The sequence below is a fragment of the Triturus cristatus genome, chromosome 6 (genome assembly GCF_964204655.1).
Source record: "Triturus cristatus chromosome 6, aTriCri1.1, whole genome shotgun sequence".
Taxonomy (NCBI): domain Eukaryota; kingdom Metazoa; phylum Chordata; class Amphibia; order Caudata; family Salamandridae; genus Triturus; species Triturus cristatus.
Window position 1 is genome coordinate 51,121,562 of NC_140589.1, and position 24,291 is coordinate 51,145,852.

The 24,291-nt window shown below is 47.3% G+C and overlaps 1 protein-coding gene across 1 annotated transcript in view; it reads right to left on the reverse strand.

Annotated features, from left to right (window-relative positions):
• Window positions 1-24,291, reverse strand: part of DNAH8 (dynein axonemal heavy chain 8) — a 13,985,216-nt gene that overhangs the window by 718,961 nt on the left and 13,241,964 nt on the right. The window contains exon 89 of the mRNA XM_085610239.1: window positions 4,001-4,157. Within this exon, the coding sequence (XP_085466365.1) occupies window positions 4,001-4,157 (157 nt within the window). The remainder of the gene's footprint in view (window positions 1-4,000; window positions 4,158-24,291) is intronic.

Consider the following 24,291-nt stretch of genomic DNA (forward strand, 5'->3'; position numbering starts at 1 on the left):
GCAGGAAATGCGCCCTTGGAAGTAGAGGCTTCGACCACCAAGCTCTCGGGGGTAGGGTGTTGGGAGAGGAAAATGGGGTCGCCCGGGGCAATCATCCTATCCACAGGAGCCCCTGTGCTGGTCCTGACTGCCACCGTAGGAAGCTCGAGGTTTAAGGCCTTAGCCACCCTACAAAACACAACACCACTTCATAAGAGACACCCTCCTCAATAGCCACGGTAGTTAGAGAAAGCATACCAAGGTCTGGTAAGGTGTCCAGACCACTTGCATCACCCAACTCCTCTCTCCAGTCCGGTTCATCTAACTGGTCTACAAGAGGGTCCACAGACCCCTCCCAGTCCTCCTGATCCTCACCTGGTTGTCACTCAGGGTGATAGGGAACTCCAGGATAGAACAGGGGCACAAGCGTACCCATCGGCGTCTGGCGATGGAGGTCTGGCTCCGTGTCCATATCGAGGGGGAGGCCGGAGTCGATGCCAGCTGGGGACACAATCGGCGTTAGAAGCGGCGGAGGTGCCGGCATCGGAAGCGGCACCGGAGGAGGTGTCGTGAGGTTGACCGCCACAGATCCGGATCCAGGACTGGATCCTTGGGGGCCCCTCGGCACTGGGGCTGAAGCCGCCGGGTTCAAAGGCCTAGAGCCCCCAACCGAGTCCACGGGGCCCGAAGGCGTGCCGGCGGAGTTGTACTGCCCAAAGATGGAATTGAGAGCTTCGTAAAAGTTATGAAGTTGGGCAGGGGTCGTCCCGGCACCCGGAAAGGAGGGAAGCTTGGATCTGACCCAGCTGGCTCTGTGGGCGGAGCCACAGAGCGAGCACCATCCGCCTCCCGCGTTGTGTCAGCCGACGGACGGGTTGAACGCGAAGAGCGGCAATGCTTCTTCGCCTTCTTCTTATGCTTCGACTTACCCGAAGACGAAGAGTGGTGGGGACAACTCGGCGACTGGTCCCGTGGAGTGGACTGCCGGGCTTCGAGAAGCTTTCGGGACCGCTCTCGCAAAGACTTCAGGTTCATGGCCCGACAGTCGGAGCACGACTTCTGATTGTGGTCGCGCTCCAGACACCAAAGGCACATGAGGTGCGTGTCCGTGACCAACATCAGCCTGCGACTGGAGTCGCAAGCCTTGACGTTGGTCTGACATGGCATCCCTAGTGCACCAGGAGTCAAGCAACTCAAACATAGAAGTCGACAAAAGTCGAAAAAGGTCAGTCAAAAAGTGACGGGAGGTACCGCTCTCTCCGGATCTGCGCTGACTGGCGCGGAAAAAGAAAGAACTGAGGTCTGGGCGCGAGGGCGGCGTCTCAGTAGAGACCGCAATGTCATTCCGGTGACCACGACGCCAACGACGAACGCAGAGTCGACCGACACCACCTATCGACGCACAGGGGCACTGCTACGAAAACATTTCTCCGGATCCAGTCTGACACCTTGGGGTAATTTTCAGGTAAGGAATCTATAAGTAATAGTCTCTTTCAGATGTATCTTGCATTCAAGCATTTAGTTACCAATTAAATGTACTTAAAATACATCAATGAATGCACACATTTCTTAGGGAAGACCCCTAATTTCTTTGCAAGTGATCTTTAAGCCACATTTATTCTAAGAAATACTGTTCGAATGAGTTTCAAAGTGCACTGTTTATCACAATTTACAAACACAATCCATGGGCAAGACTTCTCCGAATGTAAGCAACATCAGCAGTAGACGAGCACAAGCCAACCAATCAGAACACTGTGGTACAAAAATTCTCCTGGGTGGGCGTGGACAAGCAAAAGAAACAGGAATAAAGTCATTGAGTGAAAAAGAGACGGCTGTGATAGACAATAAAGCCATCCAAGCAAGGGGCAGACCCCAAGACCACTCTATGTCTATTGGAAACAACAGGTCTGACCAACAGGCAGCTAAAGCTGTCTATCGGAGAACGAGTACAGGCTGTTAATTTATTTCTGTATTGAGGTACTCAGAGCAGTAGGATCAATTAATTTCCATTCATACCAAGTAACCTATTTTCTACAGAAACCTGGTATGCTGAAGAAGCAGTCCAGCTTGTGTATTTAATAGCATACATCATGACAACTGTGTGCAGTTAATGTTAGAAAGTTCACTTTGTATGTTTCATTTTTCTCAGTCACTTTGTAAAAACCTATGTATTTGTGTTACTCTGCTCTTATGTTGGCAGATAAAAATAAAAAAAACACATTAAGCTAGCTGCCCTTAGCTGCTCACAACTGTGATCATAAAGACTCATAAATACCCAGAGCCTCCCTCTCTTGCGATCTGGACAAAGGGAGTTGAATGGTGTGCACAGTAGGGAAAACCAATATATGAGGCAAGAGGCTGCCCTCAAAAACACGATATGGGGTGGATGGTGGGCATCCCATGGATTGCAGCTGGAATGAAGATGTTGATGCTTATGGCTGTGATTGTGTAATGATTTCTTGTGACACAAATTTGATTATGCTACTTTCTTATTGGAGGATGATACCTTGTGATATTAAACCTAATAAAATTTGCTTATTAAAAGATAAGGCCAATAAATACACAAGTTCATTTGTTTTAGCAAGTGCTTTGTTTCTATACAATAATAAAAGCCTTCATGACTTGCCTGCCATTGATCTGAGCCGCAATACAGTTGAGACAGTTGGTTAATAAAGAGATCATATATCTCAGAGGATGATGATTAGTTTTCCAACCTAGTACCCAGAAGCACAGATACTCCTGAGCTTACCAGGTATGAGGAAGATTAAACACAGATCTATTGGCAGATTCCAGAGCCTGCAAATAGACAGCTTGGCTGCCAGAGGTACTGCAGGATGAGTGTAACCTTAGGGGTGATTCTACTGTGAGAGGCTGAGCCTGTGAAGATGGCTAGCACGAAGAACAGATTGCTTTGAGATACCAATTATAAAAGATATGTGTAGCTGACCAAGCTTGGGTTTATTATGGGTCATTTACAGGTAATCTTTATTACTCCAATCCTCCTGTTCATATCTCTGTATGTATGTTCTCTCCCTACAGCTCAGAGTTTTTGTTGTCTGATACCCATTAGAAGACTTGGATACAAGTACAGCAGGATTGGAAGGTCACGTCATCTTCAAGAGGTCACATGAAGCAGACGCAGTCTGAGGTAGGGTTGTGGTAGAAAAGGCCACAGGAAGAGACATCTTATTTAGGTAATAGCTAGAACGGGGTGTAGGTCTTGAAGATATAGACCTTCCTTGATGAACTAAGGGTCTCATTTAAGGCATTTTGGAGTAAGGCAGTGCAGCAAGACACCTTGCTGCACTGCCCTACGTCAAAGTGAATGGGCAGAAATCCACCGTAATTAGGCAATACAGTGCATTCCTGGCCTTTCTGCCTGTGCTGGCGCCATTTTGGCAGCTTAGCCAATGTAGGCACCCTTGCACCATGGTGCATGGGTGTCTATGTTGCAGGCAGGATTTGCAGAATGCAGCACACATGAAAAGAGGAAAAAACGAGGAGAAATTGACATATTTCCCCTCGTTACGCCTCAACTCCTGAGGCGTACAGATTTGGCGCTTCCCTAGGTTTACATCATTTTGTAAATCTGGGGCAGCATCAAATTCCATGTGTGTTGCATGGGAGAACCCACCGCATAGCCCATGGAATGCCTCCTTGACGCAGAGTAAGGTGATGCAGCGATTTGCATTGCTTTGGTTTACTCAAGATTTATGAGATCACTCAAAACCACTCAGGGTGGCTTTGCATGGCTTCATACATCTTTACGAGAGCCCTGGATCATGCGTGTACCACTTTACATGGTGCAAAAGTAACGCAGGGCTCTCATCAATAAGCCCCTACGTACCAGGGTTAGTAAAGGAGAATCAGAGTATTAAAGATTACAAGTAAACTCCTGCACTGCCCATGTGTCCAGGAGACGTGGCTTCTCGACTGGTGTGAGGAGTTGCATACACAGCATAGTTACTGGTCTTTAAGTATCAATATCGTCACGTTCCCATATTTATAAACAAAAGCGTACCTCGTACGGTATGTAATTTGCAGGTAATTTGTCCTGCATATCTTGCGCTATTCGGTACACAACAGCTTCACGTGTTTCTCCTCCTCCGCCTCCACCTGCCTTCGGTTGAATATTAGTAATGGTGTCGAGAACTTCAGCAGCAGTATTGCTCTGGTAGCTGAAACACACATCTACCTGTTAGAATGCAGCAACCTAATAAGGAGATGCAGTGAAATCATAACACTTCAGAGTCAGCTATAAATGCTCTAAGGAATTCAGACAAGTCACAGTTCAAGCATGTGTAAGAAAAAGTTACCTTATCAGCATTTTTCTTTTTAGATTCTTTTTATTTATTCTTAACTTGTAAAGGTAAAACAATTATACACATAGATGGGAATCTCTAGGTAGTGAACGCATTAGCACATGCAGATAAAGTCGGAGTCTTGGGAGGAGCATCTTCACTTATCAGTGCTTTCATTATAATTCTACAGGAAACTTTTATAAACAGAAAAATAAACCCTTCAATTAAAGGAAAACAAAAAAAGTCTAATTCATCTCTACATTTTCTGTTTTATGGCTTTTAATTCATTTTTGTACAATGGATACATAAAAAAATATATTAGAAAATAAACAAGTATTGGAAAACATAATAATCTTGACTTTTATATGATGCATACAGAAACACAATAGCCACGCGCGCACAGACATAGGTAACATAGTGATGCACCAATGCTGAAGAGGCAGTCGGAATCCACGCACACCGACCTTTACTTTAAGCTTTAATCAACCTCAAGGAGTATCATTCACGCCGTGAATGAGGCTGATTATTATCTGGGACAGAAATGAGTCTCAATCCGTGGATCAATTGGTGAATGAGAAGGGGGGTGGGTGAATGAGTAACAGCATGGATAGATAAATAGAGGAGTGTCAGTGACTGATTTGCTCAAAGGAAGAATGGGTGAGTGAGTGCATTGATTGATGAATGAGTGAGAACACTGACAAATGTATGAACAAGTGGGTGCATACGTGAGACGAATAGACGACTAGGAAGATGAGAGTAGTCCTCTACCTGTCACAGTTGAGAGTGTACTTTGCAGGATCAGTCATTAATACTGTTCGGATTTGCATTATCACTCAGCAAGCATTAGTGCATTGTTGTAAAGAACAAGTTACTTACCTTCGGTAACGATGTATCTGGTAGCGACATATGTTAGTTGTAGCTTCCTTACCTAAGAATTTCCCCCAGGTGTCAGTCTGGATCTGGAGATTTTTTCCTCAACAATACCCCCGCACGTCGGTAGCTGGCGTCTATCGACTCTGCATCCGTCGTCGGCGTCGTTTTTACCGGCATGACGTTGCAGTGCTAACTTAGACGCTGCCCCTGCGCTCTGACGTCAGTTCTTTCTTTTTCCTCGCCAGCCTAGCGCAGATCCGGAGAGAGGTACCCCTTAGCCGTCTTTTGGCTAGCTTTTTGTGACCTTTGTTAACGTCTTTTTTGAGTTTCGGATGTCGGTGTCTGATGCGTGATCACGATCCGAAGTGGTGCTCCAACTGCCAGGCCATGTGTGAGAAAGTGCCCTCTTTCTGCATGGTTGCCCCCACTTTTTGCTGATTTGCTGATGTTCTTTCACCAAGTGTGCCCTGGGCTCCTGCTAATCAGGTACCCAGGGCCTATGTTCTTTCCCTAAAACCGCATTGAAGCCTACACCTAATTGGCATCTCTGGCCACAGGTCAGCCCCTGGTAAATGGTACTCCAAGTACCCAGGGCACTGTGACCAGGGAAGGCCTCTAAGGGCTGCAGCACTTATTGTGCCACCCTTAGAGGGCCTGCACCTTTTCACACACACACTGCCTTTTCAGGCTGCGTGTCTTGGTGCAGAACAAAGTGAAGAGTCGACATGGCACTCTTCCCTGTGTACTATGCCTACAACCCACTGCCCTGGCCTAGATCAATCAATCTTTCAAGCTGGGTGCACTATGACAGTCGTAAGGGTACAGGTGCATGAGCCCTATACCCTTACAGTGTCTAAGCCATTCTTAGATATTGTAAGTGCAGTGCTGCCATTAAGAGTATATGGTGCTGGGAGTTTGTCATTACGAACTCCACAGCACCGTAATGGCTACGCTGAAAACTGGGAAGTTTGGCATCAAACATCTCAGTACATTAAACCCACGCAGATGCCAGTGTGGGATTTAATGTAAAATGCACCCAGAGGGCATCTTAGAGATGACCCTTGAAAAACGACCACCTACTAGTGTCCAGACTGAGTGGCTGCTCTCATCTGCCACCACCAGACATGTTTCTGGAGCCTGCTGCTCTTGGGGGTCTGAAACAATGCACATCCTGGGTCGAGGTGCCAAGCCTCCTCCCCCAGGATGTGCAGGGTCCATGAAGGGGAAAGCCTGCCACCTTTGTGAGCTTTCCCAGGCCACTCGCTGCTTCCAGCAAACTGGTCCCCACTGGTTCTCGCCTCCACTTGGGTGGGAGAACTGGCGGGAAAACCAAGGGAGGAAGGAAGTTGTGCCCACCTCTGCCAAATCCACCCCTCAGGTGGGGGAGGCGAGGTGAGGCACAACTCTCAGTTCCCGCCATCTTGCAGATGGGGGGTCAGGTTCTGTAGCGATCCGAACCCGTGAATTCGGTATCGTAGTACTGACACGATTTTGGTACCAATGAACCGCAAATGATCCATTACATGCATGACAGTGTTTTCGCTACGCAACTAGCATGAATTCACTAAGAAGTAGGGCATTCTGTTGTAAAGTCATGGCATCCATTTTAGTTACGGCATCCATTTTGTTTCTTGCCCTCACATAGTCAATGAACGGGCGATGACCCCGGCAGAGTCACCTTGTTAAGGACACGTAAGCTCAAACCCCGAGAAAGGCTGACGCTACATGACTAGGCAGAATCAAGCTGCCTCCCCTGCCTGAGGCCAGTCCTGCTATACTGGTTCTCGTGTCCGTTGTCCTGACTGAAAGGCCAAAGACGGTAGCCATGCCCGTTTATGATCCATAAACACCTCTTATCCTACTTTTCAATCCTTTGCACCTGGCTCTGCTCCTCTCCTTCTGGGCTTTTACAATAGGGAGGTTACGATTTTTATGATGGGGAGGATCGGGTAAAGAATGGAAAACTGTCAAGGGAACCTGATCGAATACCGAAATCCTACGACTAATTATTGTTTGATGTCTATTTACTGTTTGTTTGGGATACCGGGTTGGGCATGAGAAATATTCATGTAATGTTGCCTAAAGACATTTTTCGTGTATTTAAAGAATAACCCACTTAATGCAATTCGAACAGTCTCGTAGATTCTGCCTCTGTGTGGTTCCTATGACTTCTGTGTCCCTGCAGTAAATAAACCTTGGTCTTTGACGCCACCATCGAGAAGCCCGTGTCTCTGTTTATTTGTGCACCGAGACAGGAGGAACTCAGGGGTCTTTGGGTGTTGTTTCCCTGACACCTCTGGACTCTTAAAAGTCCAGAACCTCAAATTGGCGCCCAACGTGGGGCGACGTCATCCGGTACCGGTCCAAAGCCTGAAAAGTTCGAGAAGTTTCGTGTGAAGATTCCGGAGGGAGGTACCCCGCTTCATCGATCCCTGCATGTCGTAAAAGTGGCCCGACGATCTCTTCCACGAGGGTTCCCGTTCCCAGACGGCTACAGAGGACCGCTGCCCTGACTGTCGCCCTGTCTTGGACCCGAGGTGCAGACCTTAGTACGGCGAGACGTAGACGGGTTCTCCTTGGTGACGTCTTCCACATTTCAGTTAAGTATTAAGTGGGCTACGCTCAGTTTGGTTGTTCCTTGTTGCTCTGGTTTAATTCGTAGATTATCACTGGTTGCTCTTGTTTAGATAATCTTTGTTTTGGTATTAGTTCATTTTGGTAGGCCTAAGTTCTTTGCGCATTTTTGGTTGGAATTTGTCCTTGTCTGTCATGACTACCAGTAGTAATTGTTTCTTGTCCTGGTTACGTTGCAATGGGGATTCCCGGTTGGAGGATTCGTGTTCGGTTCCTCCGATTGGAACTCCTACATATGAGCTCTATTGTAAACATGGTGTTGGTCCTATTACGTATAATGAAGTATGGGTCCGTTATACCAGAAAAGATGGTGTCCTTAGTTGGCCACCGCATGGTAGCTTCGAAACCGAAATTCTAGACAATCTAGAAATGAAGTTGTTTAAGAGAAAAGCCCGGCCGGCAATGTTTGATTCTTTTCGCGTATGGCGCAAAGAAGCCAAACAGAGAGAAATTAGGAAGACGAAGAAAGAACAGAAAGAAAAAGGGTTGACTTTAATGGAGTCTGCTAGGCAGCTGCATGTCAACTAGACTGAGAAAGCAATGGAGATGGCGAATAGAAAATATAATTTGGCAATTGATAAATGTTACCCTGTACTGCCATCTTGTCCTACTAAGCCGATGGAGGATCATGAGAAGGATCCTCTGTTGTCTTACCTGTTGAATTCACCTCCACCGTATGCACAAGGTATTACAGTACCACAGTTACTACCTGTTGTACAGCCAGCTGCTGGTCAGCCTGGAATAGTTGCTCCACTTCCTGTGATTCCAGCTCCTGTCCTTCCCGTGGTTAATGTTCCTTCGGCACCCCCTCTTCCTGGGTCGCCTGCTCCGCCTTTGCCTGTCGTTTCGCAAACTGCTTTACCTGCTACTCCCACCCTTACTATTTCATCTGCTCCAGCTGCCTTGTCCCCGAACCCTGTGAACATTCTGACTCCGCTTTCCGTTCGTCGGAAAATAACCGACTCTGTAACTAATATCTTAACTCCTCTCTACAGGTCTTTAATTAAGACCCCCGTTTCTGACTCTATACAGAGACGTAGCCAGCTTCCTGGTCCTCAGGAACGAGACGTGTTAGATTCGACAGCTCTTAGGTGGATGTCGAAAGCTGTGAAGTATGATGCACAAAGAGTGTTAGATACTTTTATGCAATGGAATGAACCAACTCAACGTTATGTTTTTGACGTGATGTGTTCTCTTGTGCGTGAAGAATGGGAAGATGATGACTTAGATTCCGTCCCCTCTGATCTGATAAATATTCAACAGAAGTTCGCCGCAGGAATGGTGATAGGTTCAGAAGTAAGAGGAGCGATAGAACTGATTTTAGCCCATAGGGATGATTCCCCTCTTCGAGCGACAAGAGACCTTGATGGTTCACCGATTACTACTAGGAAAAAACGAGGTCAATATCCGATGAGGGAAGTTCCGCCAATATGGCGTGATGCAGTTCAAGCTGACGCGGCTAATGGTATTGCAGCTGCCCCGGCACAATTCCAGAGAGTGTGGATACACATCCCTTGGAAGCGGGCCGAAGTATTAGCAGTAAAACAAGCGTTACCAGACCCACGTAAAAATCCTGCTGGTTATTACAAAGAGTTAACGCAGACAGTTCAAGCGTGTGTCATGAATTTGGCAGACATTGAAATGTTATTTGGTAATGTAGTGCCACAGCCTATATGGGCCAAGATTCGACAAGAGAACCACCCAGTCGCCTTAGGAGGTGATTGGCCAGCTATTGTAGCAGCAGATGCGCAACAAGTTGGCGGTGCTAAACCTGAACCCCTGATTGCTGCCTTGCCTGGCAGAATAATTAATCTGATGAAAACGCTGATGCCAGCGTTACGAGTCAATTGGGATAAACTATCGGCATGCAAACAAAAGAAGGACGAAAGCGTCTCTGACTTTTTCACTAGATTTGAAGAAACATTCGTAGACCACAGTGGGCAAGATATGAGTACTGAAGGAGGCCAGAGATTGTTTGTCGACAAGTTTGTGTTTAATTTACTACCTGAGCTTAGTAACAAGTTAAAGGATTCTGAAAGTGCATGGGCAGTGTCGACAACAGCACAGATACTTGCAACTGCTCAGTATTACGAGAATAGAGAGAAAGAAGAGAAGGAAAAGTCAGAAAAGAAAACAAAAGATTTAAAGACTAAATTTCTTTTGCAACAGGCGTATCCGCCTCGTTCGAATCAGTCAGATTCACAGCAGCGACCCCAGTTTCAGCAACAGCCACAATTCCAGCAAGGGACGTCCCAAAGATTTAATTATGGTTTTTCCCGACAACAGTTAGCATGGAATCAGTGTGCCTATTGTAAAAAGGAGGGTCATTATAAGAATGAGTGTCCGGTACTGCACGCACAGACTAGTGGTGTCCCAGCTCAGAGAGGTAATGTTGGATTTATGCAAGCTCCTAGAGGTAGAGGACGTGGTACTATGACACCACAGGCCGATCGCCAATCGAATTATTTCGATCAGCGAAATGTACAACCTGCGCAACCAGGTAGATCATCACAGTATCATGTTGAAGATTATTATGATCATAATGAGGAGATTCAGAGAAGCGAGCACTAGGACAGCCACAGGCAAAGAGAGGGAGTAGTATCAGTTCCAGTTGATCAGAGTGGACCTTATGTCGCAGTAGTTACCTCAGGCGTGGTCGAACCGTTTCTGTTGGATACTGGTGCGGCAAAAAGTTCAATTATGCATGCGAAACTCCCTGGCGCACCTGTGTCTGGCTTAACGAACACTTCAGTAGGTTTCTCAGGCGCCCCTGTTCACAATCCTGTTTCTAATCCTTTGCCAATATCTGTGGGACCATGCGAACTAGAAGCACCCCTTATCCTAACAACCGGTTGTAATGAGAATTTACTTGGTTTAGATCTGTTGAAACGCCTGCATGCGACACTGTACTGTTCTCCTTCGGGGGTACAGCTCACATTAGGCAAAAGAGTTATCTCTCCAATGTATATGTCGATGGATAAGCTCCCACCGGAGCTGCGTTCTCTCCCTGATACTCTTTGGGCAACTGGTCCTAACGATGTAGGCCTCTTAGAAATTCCCCCTTATGTGGTAAGTCTGAAAGCGAATGTTAAATTCCCACGAATCCCACAGTATCGGATTTCGAATGAAGGGGAACGTGCACTCTTACTGATGGTGAAAGACTTAATACAGAAAGATGTGATTGAGGAAACTAGAGGAAATGTCTGCAATAGTCCTGTTCTGCCGATTTTGAAACGCACTGACCCTTCCAAGCCTCCAATCTACAGATTTGTGATTGACCTCAGAGAGGTTAACAAAATCGTGATTCCGCAGTTTCCTGTGGTCCCAGATATCACTGCATTATTGACGTTGATTCCTGCCTCAGCCTCATGGATTACAGTTATCGACTTGAAAAATGCATTTTTCAGCATTCCGATAGCCGAGGAAAGTAGAGACATTTTTGGTTTCTCCTTAGGAGGTCGCAGTTTCAGATTCAAGCGCGCTCCGCAAGGTTACTGTGAGAGCCCTTCAATTTACAGCCAAGCATTGAAGAGTCAATTAGATGCTCTTGTACTTCCTCCTGGTGTTGCTCTGATCCAACACGTAGACGATCTTTTACTAGCTGCTGATGACAAGGAAACTTGCAAAGCAGCTACAATTTCTCTATTGCGTCATTTGTCAGACTTACATCACAAGGTGTCACCTTCTAAACTGCAATATTGTTGCCAAGAAGTGACCTACTTAGGTCATCTTTTGTCAAAGGAGGGAAGAAGGTTGACCCCAGAGAGAATCAAAGCAATCTCGCAGATGACTGTACCAAGCACACAGAGAGAAGTGCGTGCGTTTTTGGGTATTACGTCATACTGCAGGCAATGGATCCCAAATTTTTCTCTCATGGCAAAACCATTGGTAGCCCTGACTGGAAAAGGTGTTCCGAGCCCTTTGCCATGGTCTGATGAATGTCAACAAAGTTTCTCCGACTTACGTGATGCGCTGTGTTCAGCTCCTGTGTTGGGTACTCCTGACTACAGTAAGCCGTTTACTTTATATGTCCATGAAAGAGAAGGTTGTGCGTTGAGTGTTTTAACGCAACAATTTGGTGACAAACAGCGACCTTGCGCATATTTCTCATCCACATTAGATCCGGTAGCCAGAGCATTGCCAAGTTGTTTGAGAGCTACAGCAGCAGCTGCAGTGTCTATTCGACAGTCTGCTGGACTAGTCATGAACAACATGTTAGTAGTCATGGTTCCACATGCTGTGGATACACTCATGAATCGAACGAAAACTCAGCACCTCACCAGTGCTAGACTATCAGGCTATGAGCTGACGCTTTTGGCAAGTCACATTCAGATCAAGCGATGCAACATATTGAATCCAGCAACGCTGTTGCCGACTACTCAGGAGTCGAGTGATTCAGAGCCCCATGACTGTTGTTTTAGAACTGAGGAAGAGACAAAAGGTAGGATTGATTTGAAAGATACTCCGTTACTAGATCCAGACGGCACCTTATATGTCGATGGGTCGTGCTTTAAGTTACAGAATGGTGATGTGACGGCCGCGTATGCAGTTACGACTTTGAGTACGATTGTTGAGACCGCAAGAGTAAGTCAGAATTCTGCCCAAGCTGCAGAATTAATTGCACTAACAAGAGCGTGTGTTTTAGCTGAGGGAAAGAGAGTGAATGTGTTTACTGACAGCCAATACGCCTTCGGCGTATCACATAGCTTTGGACGCCTCTGGAGAGAAAGAGGTTTTCTCACGTCCCATGGGACTAAGATCCAACATGGACAGTTAGTCAGTGATCTATTGGAATCCCTGACCCTACCGAATGAAGTTGCGATTGTGAAGTGCAGTGCACATCGGAAGATTACGGATGATGTTGGCCGTGGGAATGCGTTTGCTGATGAGGTCGCCAAAGAGACGGCCAAGAACATGACGAGCCGAATGTATATTGCAACGTCTGCAAGATGGATTGCTGAATCGGGGATGTGTGAGAATACGATTGAAAGTGTGAAGGCAATCCAGAATGAAGCAACTGAAAATGAGAAGAATGAATGGAAGGAGAAAACGGGTAAAATAGATTCAAGTGGATGTTGGGTTGATTTGTCTGAGCAGCAACGTTGGATGTTACCTGATGCGTATGTACTTGCGGTAGTCACGATGGCGCATGGAGCGGCGCACATCAGTTCGAAAGGGATCTGTAAAATGTTAGCTCCAGTATGGAAGAACGATGGAATTACTAAGTGTGCGGAAAGAGTGGTGAAAAACTGCATGATATGCCTGATGCATAATCCTGGCAAGGGAACCCCAACCCCAACTGGTCATTTTGTTCCCCCTTCTTGTCCCTTTGAAGTGATTCAGTTGGATTATATCCACATGGATAGGTGTAACAATCTTAAATACGTCCTAGTGGTAGTCTGTGCCTTTTCAAGATGGATTGAGGCATATCCGTTAAAGGATAACACTGCTATGTCCACTGCCAAAATCCTCCTCAAAGAGTACTTCCCCAGGTATGGTATGCCACGGATTGTTTGGTCGGACAATGGAAGTGAGTTTGTAGGGAAAGTTATGAAGAGTGTGTGTGCGGGCCTGGGTATTATCCAGAAATTCCACAGTGCGAATCACCCACAGTCAGCGGGTTTGGTTGAAGGGTACAATGGCACCCTGAAGCTGAAACTTGCTAAAATTCAAGCTTCCACTGGTCTCTCTTGGCCAGACGCACTGCCTTTAGCTCTACTGTCCACGAGAGCGACTGTACACTCTCGAGTAGGGCTTAGCCCATATGAGATTGTGTTCGGTCGTCCTGCTAATGTTTGGGGAGTCCCTAGGCCAAAGGAATTCAAACAGATTGAATACCCAATGTTGATTGATTATCTTTATGATCTGACTGCTAAATTAAGCCTTATTCATCAACAGGTATTCGAGTCCTTGCCTAAACTGCCAGAGAGTCCAGGCCACACGTTGAAACCAGGCGACCAAGTTGTAGTTCGGAATTTCGAACGTACTCGGAACCTCCAGCCAAGATTCGTGGGTCCGTTCCAGGTACTCCTCACAACAAGAACTGCTGTACGCCTACCTGGAAGGAAAAATTGGGTGCACGCTAGCCATACGAAGCGTGTCCCTCTCCCACTCCCCTATGACAATTGGGTTAGACAGGGATTTGGTGTATCCGAGACAGAACCTGTTCCTAGGCACATCCCTTTCAGTGATGCAGAGTACATAACGGACCACCCACGAACTGAAACACAGAACTTTGACACCTCAGCAGGAACTGCTCCTTTGAATCTTGGACCAAGTATTGTACAAAGTGAACATTTGCCACCTGTGGAGTCGAACATTTCCGCACCTGTAGACCAGCTATTTCAAGATCAGACAAGACCCGGAAAGTACAGATATAATCTACGTTCTCATGTTATGAACTAATGACATTGCACATTTACCTTTTCTGTTTTATAACTGTTTTGATCTTACTGCATTCCATTCAGTCAGGAAGTTTGCTCTAAATTTTTTATCTTTTTGTTTTTATTGTTTCTCTCACCTTGCCATCTGGGTTACCGTAGGGTCGTAACGTGTGCCTTGTTTTAATTTGCAGGGAATCAGACACAAGGTCGGTTTCTTCTGTCTATCTTGGGAACTCCCAGGGTAAACAGAGGCAAGTTTTTAACAGGTACAAACCATCCGTTGCGAACGGTTGTAGAAGATGGAGCTTCCTGAACTGAGACGGGTTAATGTCATAAATGTGCACAAGACAAAGCTATATGACATATTACATAGCAAATGTTTTCTAATGCAATGCACTCTGACACTTCTAATTGTTTTGATAACTTTGGTAGGCGGAATCATTTTTGGTATTCAGTTGATCTTTACACCTGTTACATCTACAGTATCTCCCCATGTTCCTGTTTCTCCGACTGTTGTTTCTCTCCATTCTTTCCATCCTTTTCCTGCCCACGAGCAAGCTCGACGCTCTGAGTTTATAAATAACACTTTCATTCAGCTCTTGCACCAACATCAACTAGTGGTTAACACAACAAACTGCTGGGTGTGTGGCTTGATACCACATACCATGGACAAGGGCATCCCTTATCTGGTCTTGCCCTTTAGTTATAATGGATCATTCTGGGCGTTTCAGACCATGTTCGCTTATGCCCTAGAGACCTATCCTCCACGACCTCCGCGTTCCACTCGGTATAACTCTGCTAATAGAGCCTTGGTAAAAGGAATCACTGACATGGTTAGAGATGTCAATAACACTCCGTTCATTCCCAAGGATGAATTGCGAGTTTACATGGGTTGGAATGTTACAGAATATGGCATTACTCTGGGTGAGAACAAACGTAAAAGCTCGACTCCGATCTGGGTCGTACCCCACCAAGGTCAGGTCTGTTTGCAAGGAAATGGGAGGAATCCGAAAGCTCGACTAGGGAAGAGTGACTGTATCGAAACATATGTTTTCCCGTCACAGTCTTCCCCTGCATTCTTAGCTGCTAAGGGTACCTATTTTGTTTGCCAAGACAGAGCATACACATGGCTGCCTGCTGACTTCTCAGGCTCATGTTATATCACTCAACTGCTACCTCCGACATACACTGCTGCACCGGACTATCACAAAACTAGAGTTGTGAGAGGTGTTTTCAGTAAAAAAGATACTGCTGGCCAAGAAGCAGGAGACTTCTTCAAAGGTTTCCTTCCGTTCTGGGGGCCTATGGCCAACAGTAGAAACTTACGTCAACTAACACGGGTAGTTGAATCCACTATCACCGAAACTGCGGGTGCCCTTAGTAACCTGACAGCTGAGCTTCAAGCGGATCGCTTCATGACGTTACAGAACCGTATGGTTCTTGATGTGTTACTTGCAGATCGAGGTGGAGTGTGTAAGATGATCCAATCGAGTTGCTGTGTTTTTATCCCAGATAATGTGCCAACGGTGTACAAGGCCATCTCTAAGTTACATAAGATTTCTGACTCTATTCATGTAGAGGAAGGTGACTGGTCATTAATGGGATGGTTCTGGAGCCTGTTGTCTGCGTGGGGATGGAAGGTTCTGATAGTCACTGGTGTTGCGTTGGTATTTTTATTTTCGTGCTGTCTCATTGTTCAGTGTGGTCCTGCCTTATGTAACCTTTGCATTTCAACATGCGTAAGAAGACCACCTGTTTTTAGAAACACGCCACGGGATAGAGTAATGCTTCAACAACATATCAGTGACCTGATGAACATAGAAATGGATTCTGACATAGAGTGAGTTATTGCCTATGTAAGGGCAAAAGGACGGTCTGAGGTTCTGTAGCGATCCGAACCCGTGAATTCGGTATCGTAGTACTGACACGATTTTGGTACCAATGAACCGCAAATGATCCATTACATGCATGACAGTGTTTTCGCTACGCAACTAGCATGAATTCACTGAGAAGTAGGGCATTCTGTTGTAAAGTCATGGCATCCATTTTAGTTACGGCATCCATTTTGTTTCTTGCCCTCACATAGTCAATGAACGGGCGATGACCCCGGCAGAGTCACCTTGTTAAGGACACGTAAGCTCAAACCCCGAGAAAGGCTGACGCTACATGACTAGGCAGAATCAAGCTGCCTCCCCTGCCTGAGGCCAGTCCTGCTATACTGGTTCTCGTGTCCGTTGTCCTGACTGAAAGGCCAAAGACGGTAGCCATGCCCGTTTATGATCCATAAACACCTCTTATCCTACTTTTCAATCCTTTGCACCTGGCTCTGCTCCTCTCCTTCTGGGCTTTTACAATAGGGAGGTTACGATTTTTATGATGGGGAGGATCGGGTAAAGAATGGAAAACTGTCAAGGGAACCTGATCGAATACCGAAATCCTACGACTAATTATTGTTTGATGTCTATTTACTGTTTGTTTGGGATACCGGGTTGGGCATGAGAAATATTCGTGTAATGTTGCCTAAAGACATTTTTCTTGTATTTAAAGAATAACCCACTTAATGCAATTCGAACAGTCTCGTAGATTCTGCCTCTGTGTGGTTCCTATGACTTCTGTGTCCCTGCAGTAAATAAACCTTGGTCTTTGACGCCACCATCGAGAAGCCCGTGTCTCTGTTTATTTGTGCACCGAGACAGGAGGAACTCAAGGGTCTTTGGGTGTTGTTTCCCTGACACCTCTGGACTCTTAAAAGTCCAGAACCTCAGGGGACCAAGCCAACCAGAGTGAGGCATATGCCCCCCTCCCACTGGAACAGGGCATACTAGGGGATGTACTCACCCCAGGGAAGGGACACATTGGTCCCTACCTGTACCCTAAACACTAATGCCCCTAAGTCTAGTATTTAGGGGGCACCCTGAACCTTGCCTATTCAGATCCAGACAAGAAACAAGAAGAAACGAAGAAGAAGGAACGACTAGCCGTGCAGCAGCTAACAAGAGGAAGACGCCCACTGACTTGGACCCAGCCCTACCGGCCTGTCTACCCCTCGAACCTGTTCCTGCGAAATTCCTGTGTGTCCTGTGGCCAGCAACCTCAAGATCCCCAGAGGACCTGCCTTCACTCCCAAGACTGCATCTCCCGTGAACACCAGATTTGTTCATCTGCAACCTCTGGCCCCGGCCGGAAAAAGCGGATCCACACCACTCTGCATCCGCTGTCCACGGCCAGAGCTTGAATGGGCAAACACCAAGGGGAGGCCTCCCCGGCGATCCTGACCCGAGAACCGGTGATCCCTGACCAGCCTCAAGCCTCCAGCCGACGCCTACAGCCTCAATCCAGAGGGCCCCCCCACCGTGACCAGGAGCTGGTAAGAAGATACGACCGAAAAGGCACCCCTGCACCCGACGCCCCATGGCCTTGGGTGGCCCAACGGACGGTGCCTAACCAACCCTTAACTTCCCAACTTACCTCTCGAAGTGGTGGTCGCACCCAGACGATCCTCGTCCCCGAGCCTGCAGTGCTTTTGCAAACTGGAGGTTCCCCATTGAAAACCACACGGCGCCCGACATCGAAACAGCACCCTGCCAGTGCCGCAGAGGGTGCACCTTTTGAGCTACATTATTTCCCCATTTGCCCAGTGCTAAAGTCCAGGAGCTTTGCTCCCACAGCCAAGTGGCCTGCTCGTCAGCAGCCACCAACCAGAGGCCCCCTATCCGGCCTTGGATAAAATTGGACCTCAACACTCTGCACGCGGCCACCCTAGTGCCACTGAGGGTGTAACAAGAGTGCATCACTGACCCTGGGGGACCCCTGAGTCTACCCCTAGCACCTCAACTCCCACCACCAAATGCTTACCTAAAAACCGATAACCATATTTTCCTCGATAGGATAACAGTGACACTTTTTCCTGAAAAAGTTTCTACGTGTGGAGTTTTGAAACCTAAAAAAATTCTTTAAAACTGTATGATTTAACAACAAAGCTTTTACTCACCTTGTTAGAACTGGCGATTTCTGGTTGGCTAAGGCTTGCGCCAAAGTCAGGCAGAAACCACCACTCTAGTCAGGGCAAGGAAGTTACACGCCAAAGATAACCCCTGCTCACCCCCTTGGTAGCTTGGCACGAGCAGTCAGGCTTATCTCTGAGGCAAGGTGTAAAGCGTTTGCGCGCGCACCCAGCAACAACACCCAAGGCCCACCACAAAGGAAACTCCACACAAGGTATTCTATAAAAATAGCCTTTGTATTATACAAAACACCTTAGATAAAAACACACACTTTACAATGTGCCAACAGGCACGGGCAGAATTTACAAGGGATTATATGTACAGGGGACAAGGCCACATGGACCACTGTCAGGAATTAGCATTTTTTAGAAATAACACTTAGAACATAAGAATAACATTGTAGTACAAAAACATATATAGCACACCACCAGTACTTACTGGTATCAGGTAAGTACCACCTACGCAACCCTAACCACCTTAGGAGAATGTCACGCAGGGAACTAGGACCTCACTAGCACCACCTGTACTAGGAGAAAACAAACAACCACCTAAGTATCACAATACCTGTAGGGGTAAACGCACATTACACATGATGCCTAAAACATTCATAGGTGTAGGGAAGGAAAACACATGATGCATCAAATACATTCAGCGGTGTAAATCAAGGAAAACACATGATGCATAAAAACATTCAGAGGTGTAAGGAAGGAAAACACATGATACATAGAAATACATTCAGCGGTGTAAAGCAAGGCACATGACGCATAAAGTACATTCAGAGGTGCAGGGTAGAAACCTTAGCGAGAAACACACATACGCCACCACCTGTGGCAGTCCCTAGGCCAACTGGCCTTGTCCAGGCTAGGACGCTCTGTGTCCCAGCAAAGCTGCGCCTGCTGCGCAAGCCAAAAGCGTAAGGATCCCAACCTAAACGTTGCAGTTGCCCACTAAGTGCTGGGCAGCTGTAGGAATGAGCGTGGCACCACTGTGCCCTTTAAAACAACTCTGTCGCTCGTGGAGCCTCTCTGGGCTCTACCAAAAGAATGCCCCCTAGAGCCTTCGTGGCCCTAAACGAACAATGCCCTGCGACGTTGGAGCCTCACTGGGCTCGGGAACACGTTGGGGCGACCCGCTGCCTTCCGGGGCCACCCGAGCGCCACGCGCTCAGAACTACAATGTCCCCCATGCTGGAGCCTCGGGGCTCTGAACACTACGGAAATGCCCCCCTCTGGTGGAGCCTAAAGGGGCTCATAAACACTGCCCCCGCACCCTCAGCACATGCGCGGAGTCCCCCAGCCCTTCTAACCACTCACCGGGCTGTTGCTCTGGGGACTCCCGCGTCGTCTCCTCGTTCTCTGCTCCCGTGGGGGGGGGAAGGACTCCAAGGCTTCCTCTCCACGCGGAGGGGCAGGCACCGACAATGTGCCTCGCGCCCCCTCCGCATCCGCTCCTGCCGCCCTCCTCTCCTGAGCAGAGCGCCCCGGGGCGCAGGGTAGGCTCCTGCCTGCTCCGGGGCTCGGAGTAGTTGCGACGCTTCTGTAGGAGGCGGGGTAGGCTCCCGCCCTCCTATTCTGAGTTCCGTTTGTCCCGGAGGCCCGCCCTCGGCCTGCCTGACTTCCGGCTGAAGCCCGGCCGCGGCGGTGATTCCCTCGGCAATGAGAGGGGTAGGCTCCCTCGCAAACGAGCACAACGGCGGGGTGGGCACCCGCCGAACCTGGCAGATACCGGCGGAATCGCGGGGTGGGCACCCGCTATCGAAATCAAAGCGCTCACAGCGCTATAAAGCCAAACAGCGCTCACAGCGCTATAAAGCCCAAAAAGCGCTCCCAGGCGCTACAAGCAAAAAGGTCCAGTCATCAAGTCTTCCAAGAGCAGGGGGGCAACGACTGGGCCCAGAGCCAGCTCACAGGGCCCTCCAGCAGGGAGGCAGTCCCCAGTGGCGGTCTCTCCTGGCGCCCAGCAGCAGGCCCCCCCTCAAGTTGATCCTGCAAGAGAACAAATTGTAAGGGGACACAGCCCCTTTTTATACAGTAAAAGTCTTTGTCTGAAGGTGCAGGGAAGGGGTGAACCAGTTACAACAGGTTCCTGAGCACTTTGTTTTGCTCAGCCCCTCTCCCTACTCACTGGCAGGGCTAGGGTCATCAGACGCACCACAGGGGCCGGAGCCAGCATTGTGTGGGGAAAGCCCTGTCCTATTCGGGACCCAGGTGTACTCCTCCCCAGCCATCAGTATGCTAAACTCCCTATTCACCACTGGGTGACTCCTCCTAACTCTGGGGATTTCCCTAGTCCGTCACATGACCTCAACCAGCCAATCGCCAGACAAGCCACACATTTCATACTGCACCCAGAAGTGCCCACTTCTAGAAGTGGCACTTCCACACTAGGTACATGCACACCGCACACATCATCGCGCAGCATTCAATCACACGAGTCCGCACATACCAAACTCGGGCCTGCACACCCCACGCATCAGGAACTACCAGGACACATACATTCCCCCATGCATTCCTATGGGAGGGCAGGCCAACCTCACTACACGCACGCACTTTACCCTGGGACACAGTGGTAAAGTGCGCAGAAACCAAAAAGCACTACACCAAGTCACCAATAAAAAGCAAAAAGTCTTGGGGGTGAACCTGCCAGAAGGGCCAAGTCCAACACACCTGTTTACAGGAAATGTCCCAGTGCTGCATCCAGGCATACAGCACTGAGTAAGAAAAGTAATCCAAAAGTAACTTACCTGCAATTTTACTGAAAATCCCATTCAAGTTTATGTACTGTATTTACAAGTGATTGCATTTCCCTGAAACAATACTGTAAGTCAAACCAAAGTACATTTACAATTGCAATTCAACTGTATTACAATCAGCATTTACTACTGTAAAATATTTATTGCTTACCTGGGCCCGGCTTGCTTGGTTCTAGAAATAAAATAACTAAAATAATATTTTTATACAAAAACAATTGGTCTGATGTTCAGTCTTTGAGTGTGTAAATTCATTTGCTGACTGAGTGTGTACAACAAATGCTTAACACTGTCCTCTGATACTACCTTACTGCTTGACCACACTACCACAAATAGAGAGTAAGGTTCTATCTAACTTTGGCCTCTGCCTACCTTTGGGGTTCCACTGGACTCTGTGTACACTATACCTCACTTTGGTATAGTATATACAGAGCCAGCTTCCTACAGTGGTGGATCAGCAGTGGGATATACAACTTTGTATTTGTTGGACTACTTGGTTACCACCTGATCACACAACAGAACTCTTAAATTGTCTTTAGAATTCAGATTTTTTCAACGTGGCATTTTTGCAAAATTACTAAAAGTCTTGTTAGGGCCTTGGTTAAGTCCATGTGAGAGTTGTAGAAAAGAAAAAGTCCCTTTAGCTAATGGAAGAGGGGTTAGAACTTTTGTTAGAATGTCTCAAAACTAGAACACAGCTATTAGTGAAAATAATCATGATGACATAGAGGGCCAGGTTGAGCAGCTTGACCTCACCCCTTACCTTCACTTGTCTATCAAGGAGGTAAGGTCCCTATGTAAGATTAAAAATATAGCCATGGGTCCCCAGCCCACCAAACAAAGCTCCAGGAGCTGTTGGCTGGGTATGCTAAGGACAACCCATCTGAAAATGGTGATGACCAGTCTGATGAAGAAGATGAAGAAGTGGATGGGGATGCTAGACAGCCTCCCCCACTTCATAGGGAGAGAAGGGCCCAAATGCCCTTAACTCCAAGAATCAACCTCTCAGCACCTAGAGGCCACACAGGTGGCTCAGGTGCTAGTGGGGACATTGAGGACAGCCTCGATGAGGAGGACAGCCTTTTAGTAAGGCTCACCAAAAGACTAGATCTAGAGACCAGACTCCTGGCTCGAGAAAGAGAGAGCAGAGATGGGTTTAGCACCCATCAATGGTGGCAGCAATCTAACTAATAAGGATAAAGAGCAATCTTATGATCCTAAAATCCCCAAAGGGATTGTCCCTAAATATGAAGAAAGTGATGATATCACAAAATGGTTCACAGCCTTTGAGAGGGCTTGTGAAATGAGAAAGGAGAAGAAATCACACTGGGGGGCACTCCTTTGGGAACTATTTTCTGGTATCTGCAGAGACAGACTCCTGACCCTTTCTGGGGCAGATGCTGGGTCTTATGATCTCATGAAGAAAACTCTGATTGAGGGATTTGGACTCACAACTGAGGAATATAGCATTAGATTCAGGGGGCTCACAAAACCCAAAACCAATCATGGATTGACTTTGTAGACTACTCAGTAAAGACACTAGATGGTTGGTTAACTGGACACAATGTGCATGACTTTAATGGACTTTACAACCTGTTTATGAAAGAACATATTTTAAGTAATTGCAGGAATGAAAAGTTATATCAGCATTTGGTAGACCTAGGTTCAATTTCTCCCCAAGAATTGGGAGAGAAGAACAAGTTACTTACCTTCGGTAACGCTTTTTCTGGTGGATACAGTATCTGCCTGTGGATTCCTCACCTTGTGAATATCCCCTGCGCCAGCATTCCACGGAACTTTTCTTCCCCAGCATTCCACGTCGACGTGGGCGACGTCACAATACATCGGCTCCGCACGCGACTCCGTACGACGTCATCGGAGCCATAAGAAGCCCACGTCGGCGTGATGACGTCAGTTCCACCCATTTTTTCCGTGCCTTCGAGGCGAACAGGTGAACCAACGACAATCCCAAGTATACACAGTATATAGAAAACCAATACATATACATAGCATACAAAACAAAGGAAAGCTAATCAAACAAGCATTTCCTACAAATGTACAAGAGAAAATACAAGCATTTCAAACAAGACCTATTTCATGGTATACAAAAGGTGGACAACGGGGAGGCGGGTGGGTTGGTGAGGAATCCACAGGCAGATACTGTATCCACCAGAAAAAGCGTTACCGAAGGTAAGTAACTTGTTCTTCTGATGGATACATCTGCCAGTGGATTCCTCACTTTGTGAATAGATTCCCACAGCAGTCCCCACTCCCGGAGGAGGGTGTCCACCTTTCTATACCAGAAAGTCTTGCAAGACAGAGCGCGCGAAGTGGCCCTCCCTCCTCATCTCAGAGTCCAAGCAATAATGCTTTGCGAAAGTATGGAGGGAGGCCCAAGTCGCGGCCTTACAAATATCTGCCACAGGAACACCCCGGGCCAGAGCAGATGTTGAAGACTTAGCTCTAGTAGAGTGAGCACGAATGCCCTCAGGAGGAGTCTTACCAGCCAAGGCGTAGCAGATCTTGATGGCCAGTATAATCCATCTTGACAGCGTGCGCTTGTGCACCGCTTTACCTTTAGAACGACCAACGTAGCCAATAAAAAGCTGGTCATCAATACGAAAGTCCTTGGTCCTGTCCAAATAAAAACTCATAGCCCTCTTCGGGTCAAGGCGATGGAGTCTTTCTTCTTCTTTGGAAGGATGAGGGGGTGGATAAAAAACAGGGAGGGTAATAGACTGCCCCAAATGGAAAGGAGTAACAACTTTTGGCAGGAAAGCAGCCCTGGTCCTGAGAACCATCCTTTCAGCATGTAAGGTAAGAAAAGGAGGTTTGGAACTAAGAGCTTGAAGCTCACTCACCCTCCTTGCCGAGGTTATGGCTACAAGAAAAACCACCTTAAAGGACAACAGCCTCAAAGGACAATTATGAAGAGGCTCAAACGGGGACCCCATTAAAAAGGTTAAGACAAGATTAAGGTCCCACTGAGGCATTACAAATGGAGTAGGAGGAAACATGTTTGTAAGGCCCTTGATGAACCTCAGAACAACCGGAGATTTAAACAACGAAGGTTGATCTGGAAGGCACAGAAATGCCGATAAGGCCGAAAGGTAGCCCTTGACCGTGGCCACAGCACAGCCCTGCTGAGCCAAGGAAAGAGCAAACTGAAGCACATCAGAAAGATGAGCCTTTAAAGGGTCAATGGACCTCTCTCCACACCACTTTACAAACTTAGACCACCTGTAGGAGTATATGGACTTGGTGGAGTGTCGCCTGGCCGATAAAATAACGTCCACCACATCAGGTGGGAGAGAGAAGGAACTCAGGTTGCCCCGTTCAATCTCCAGGCATGAAGGTGTAAGCTCTGG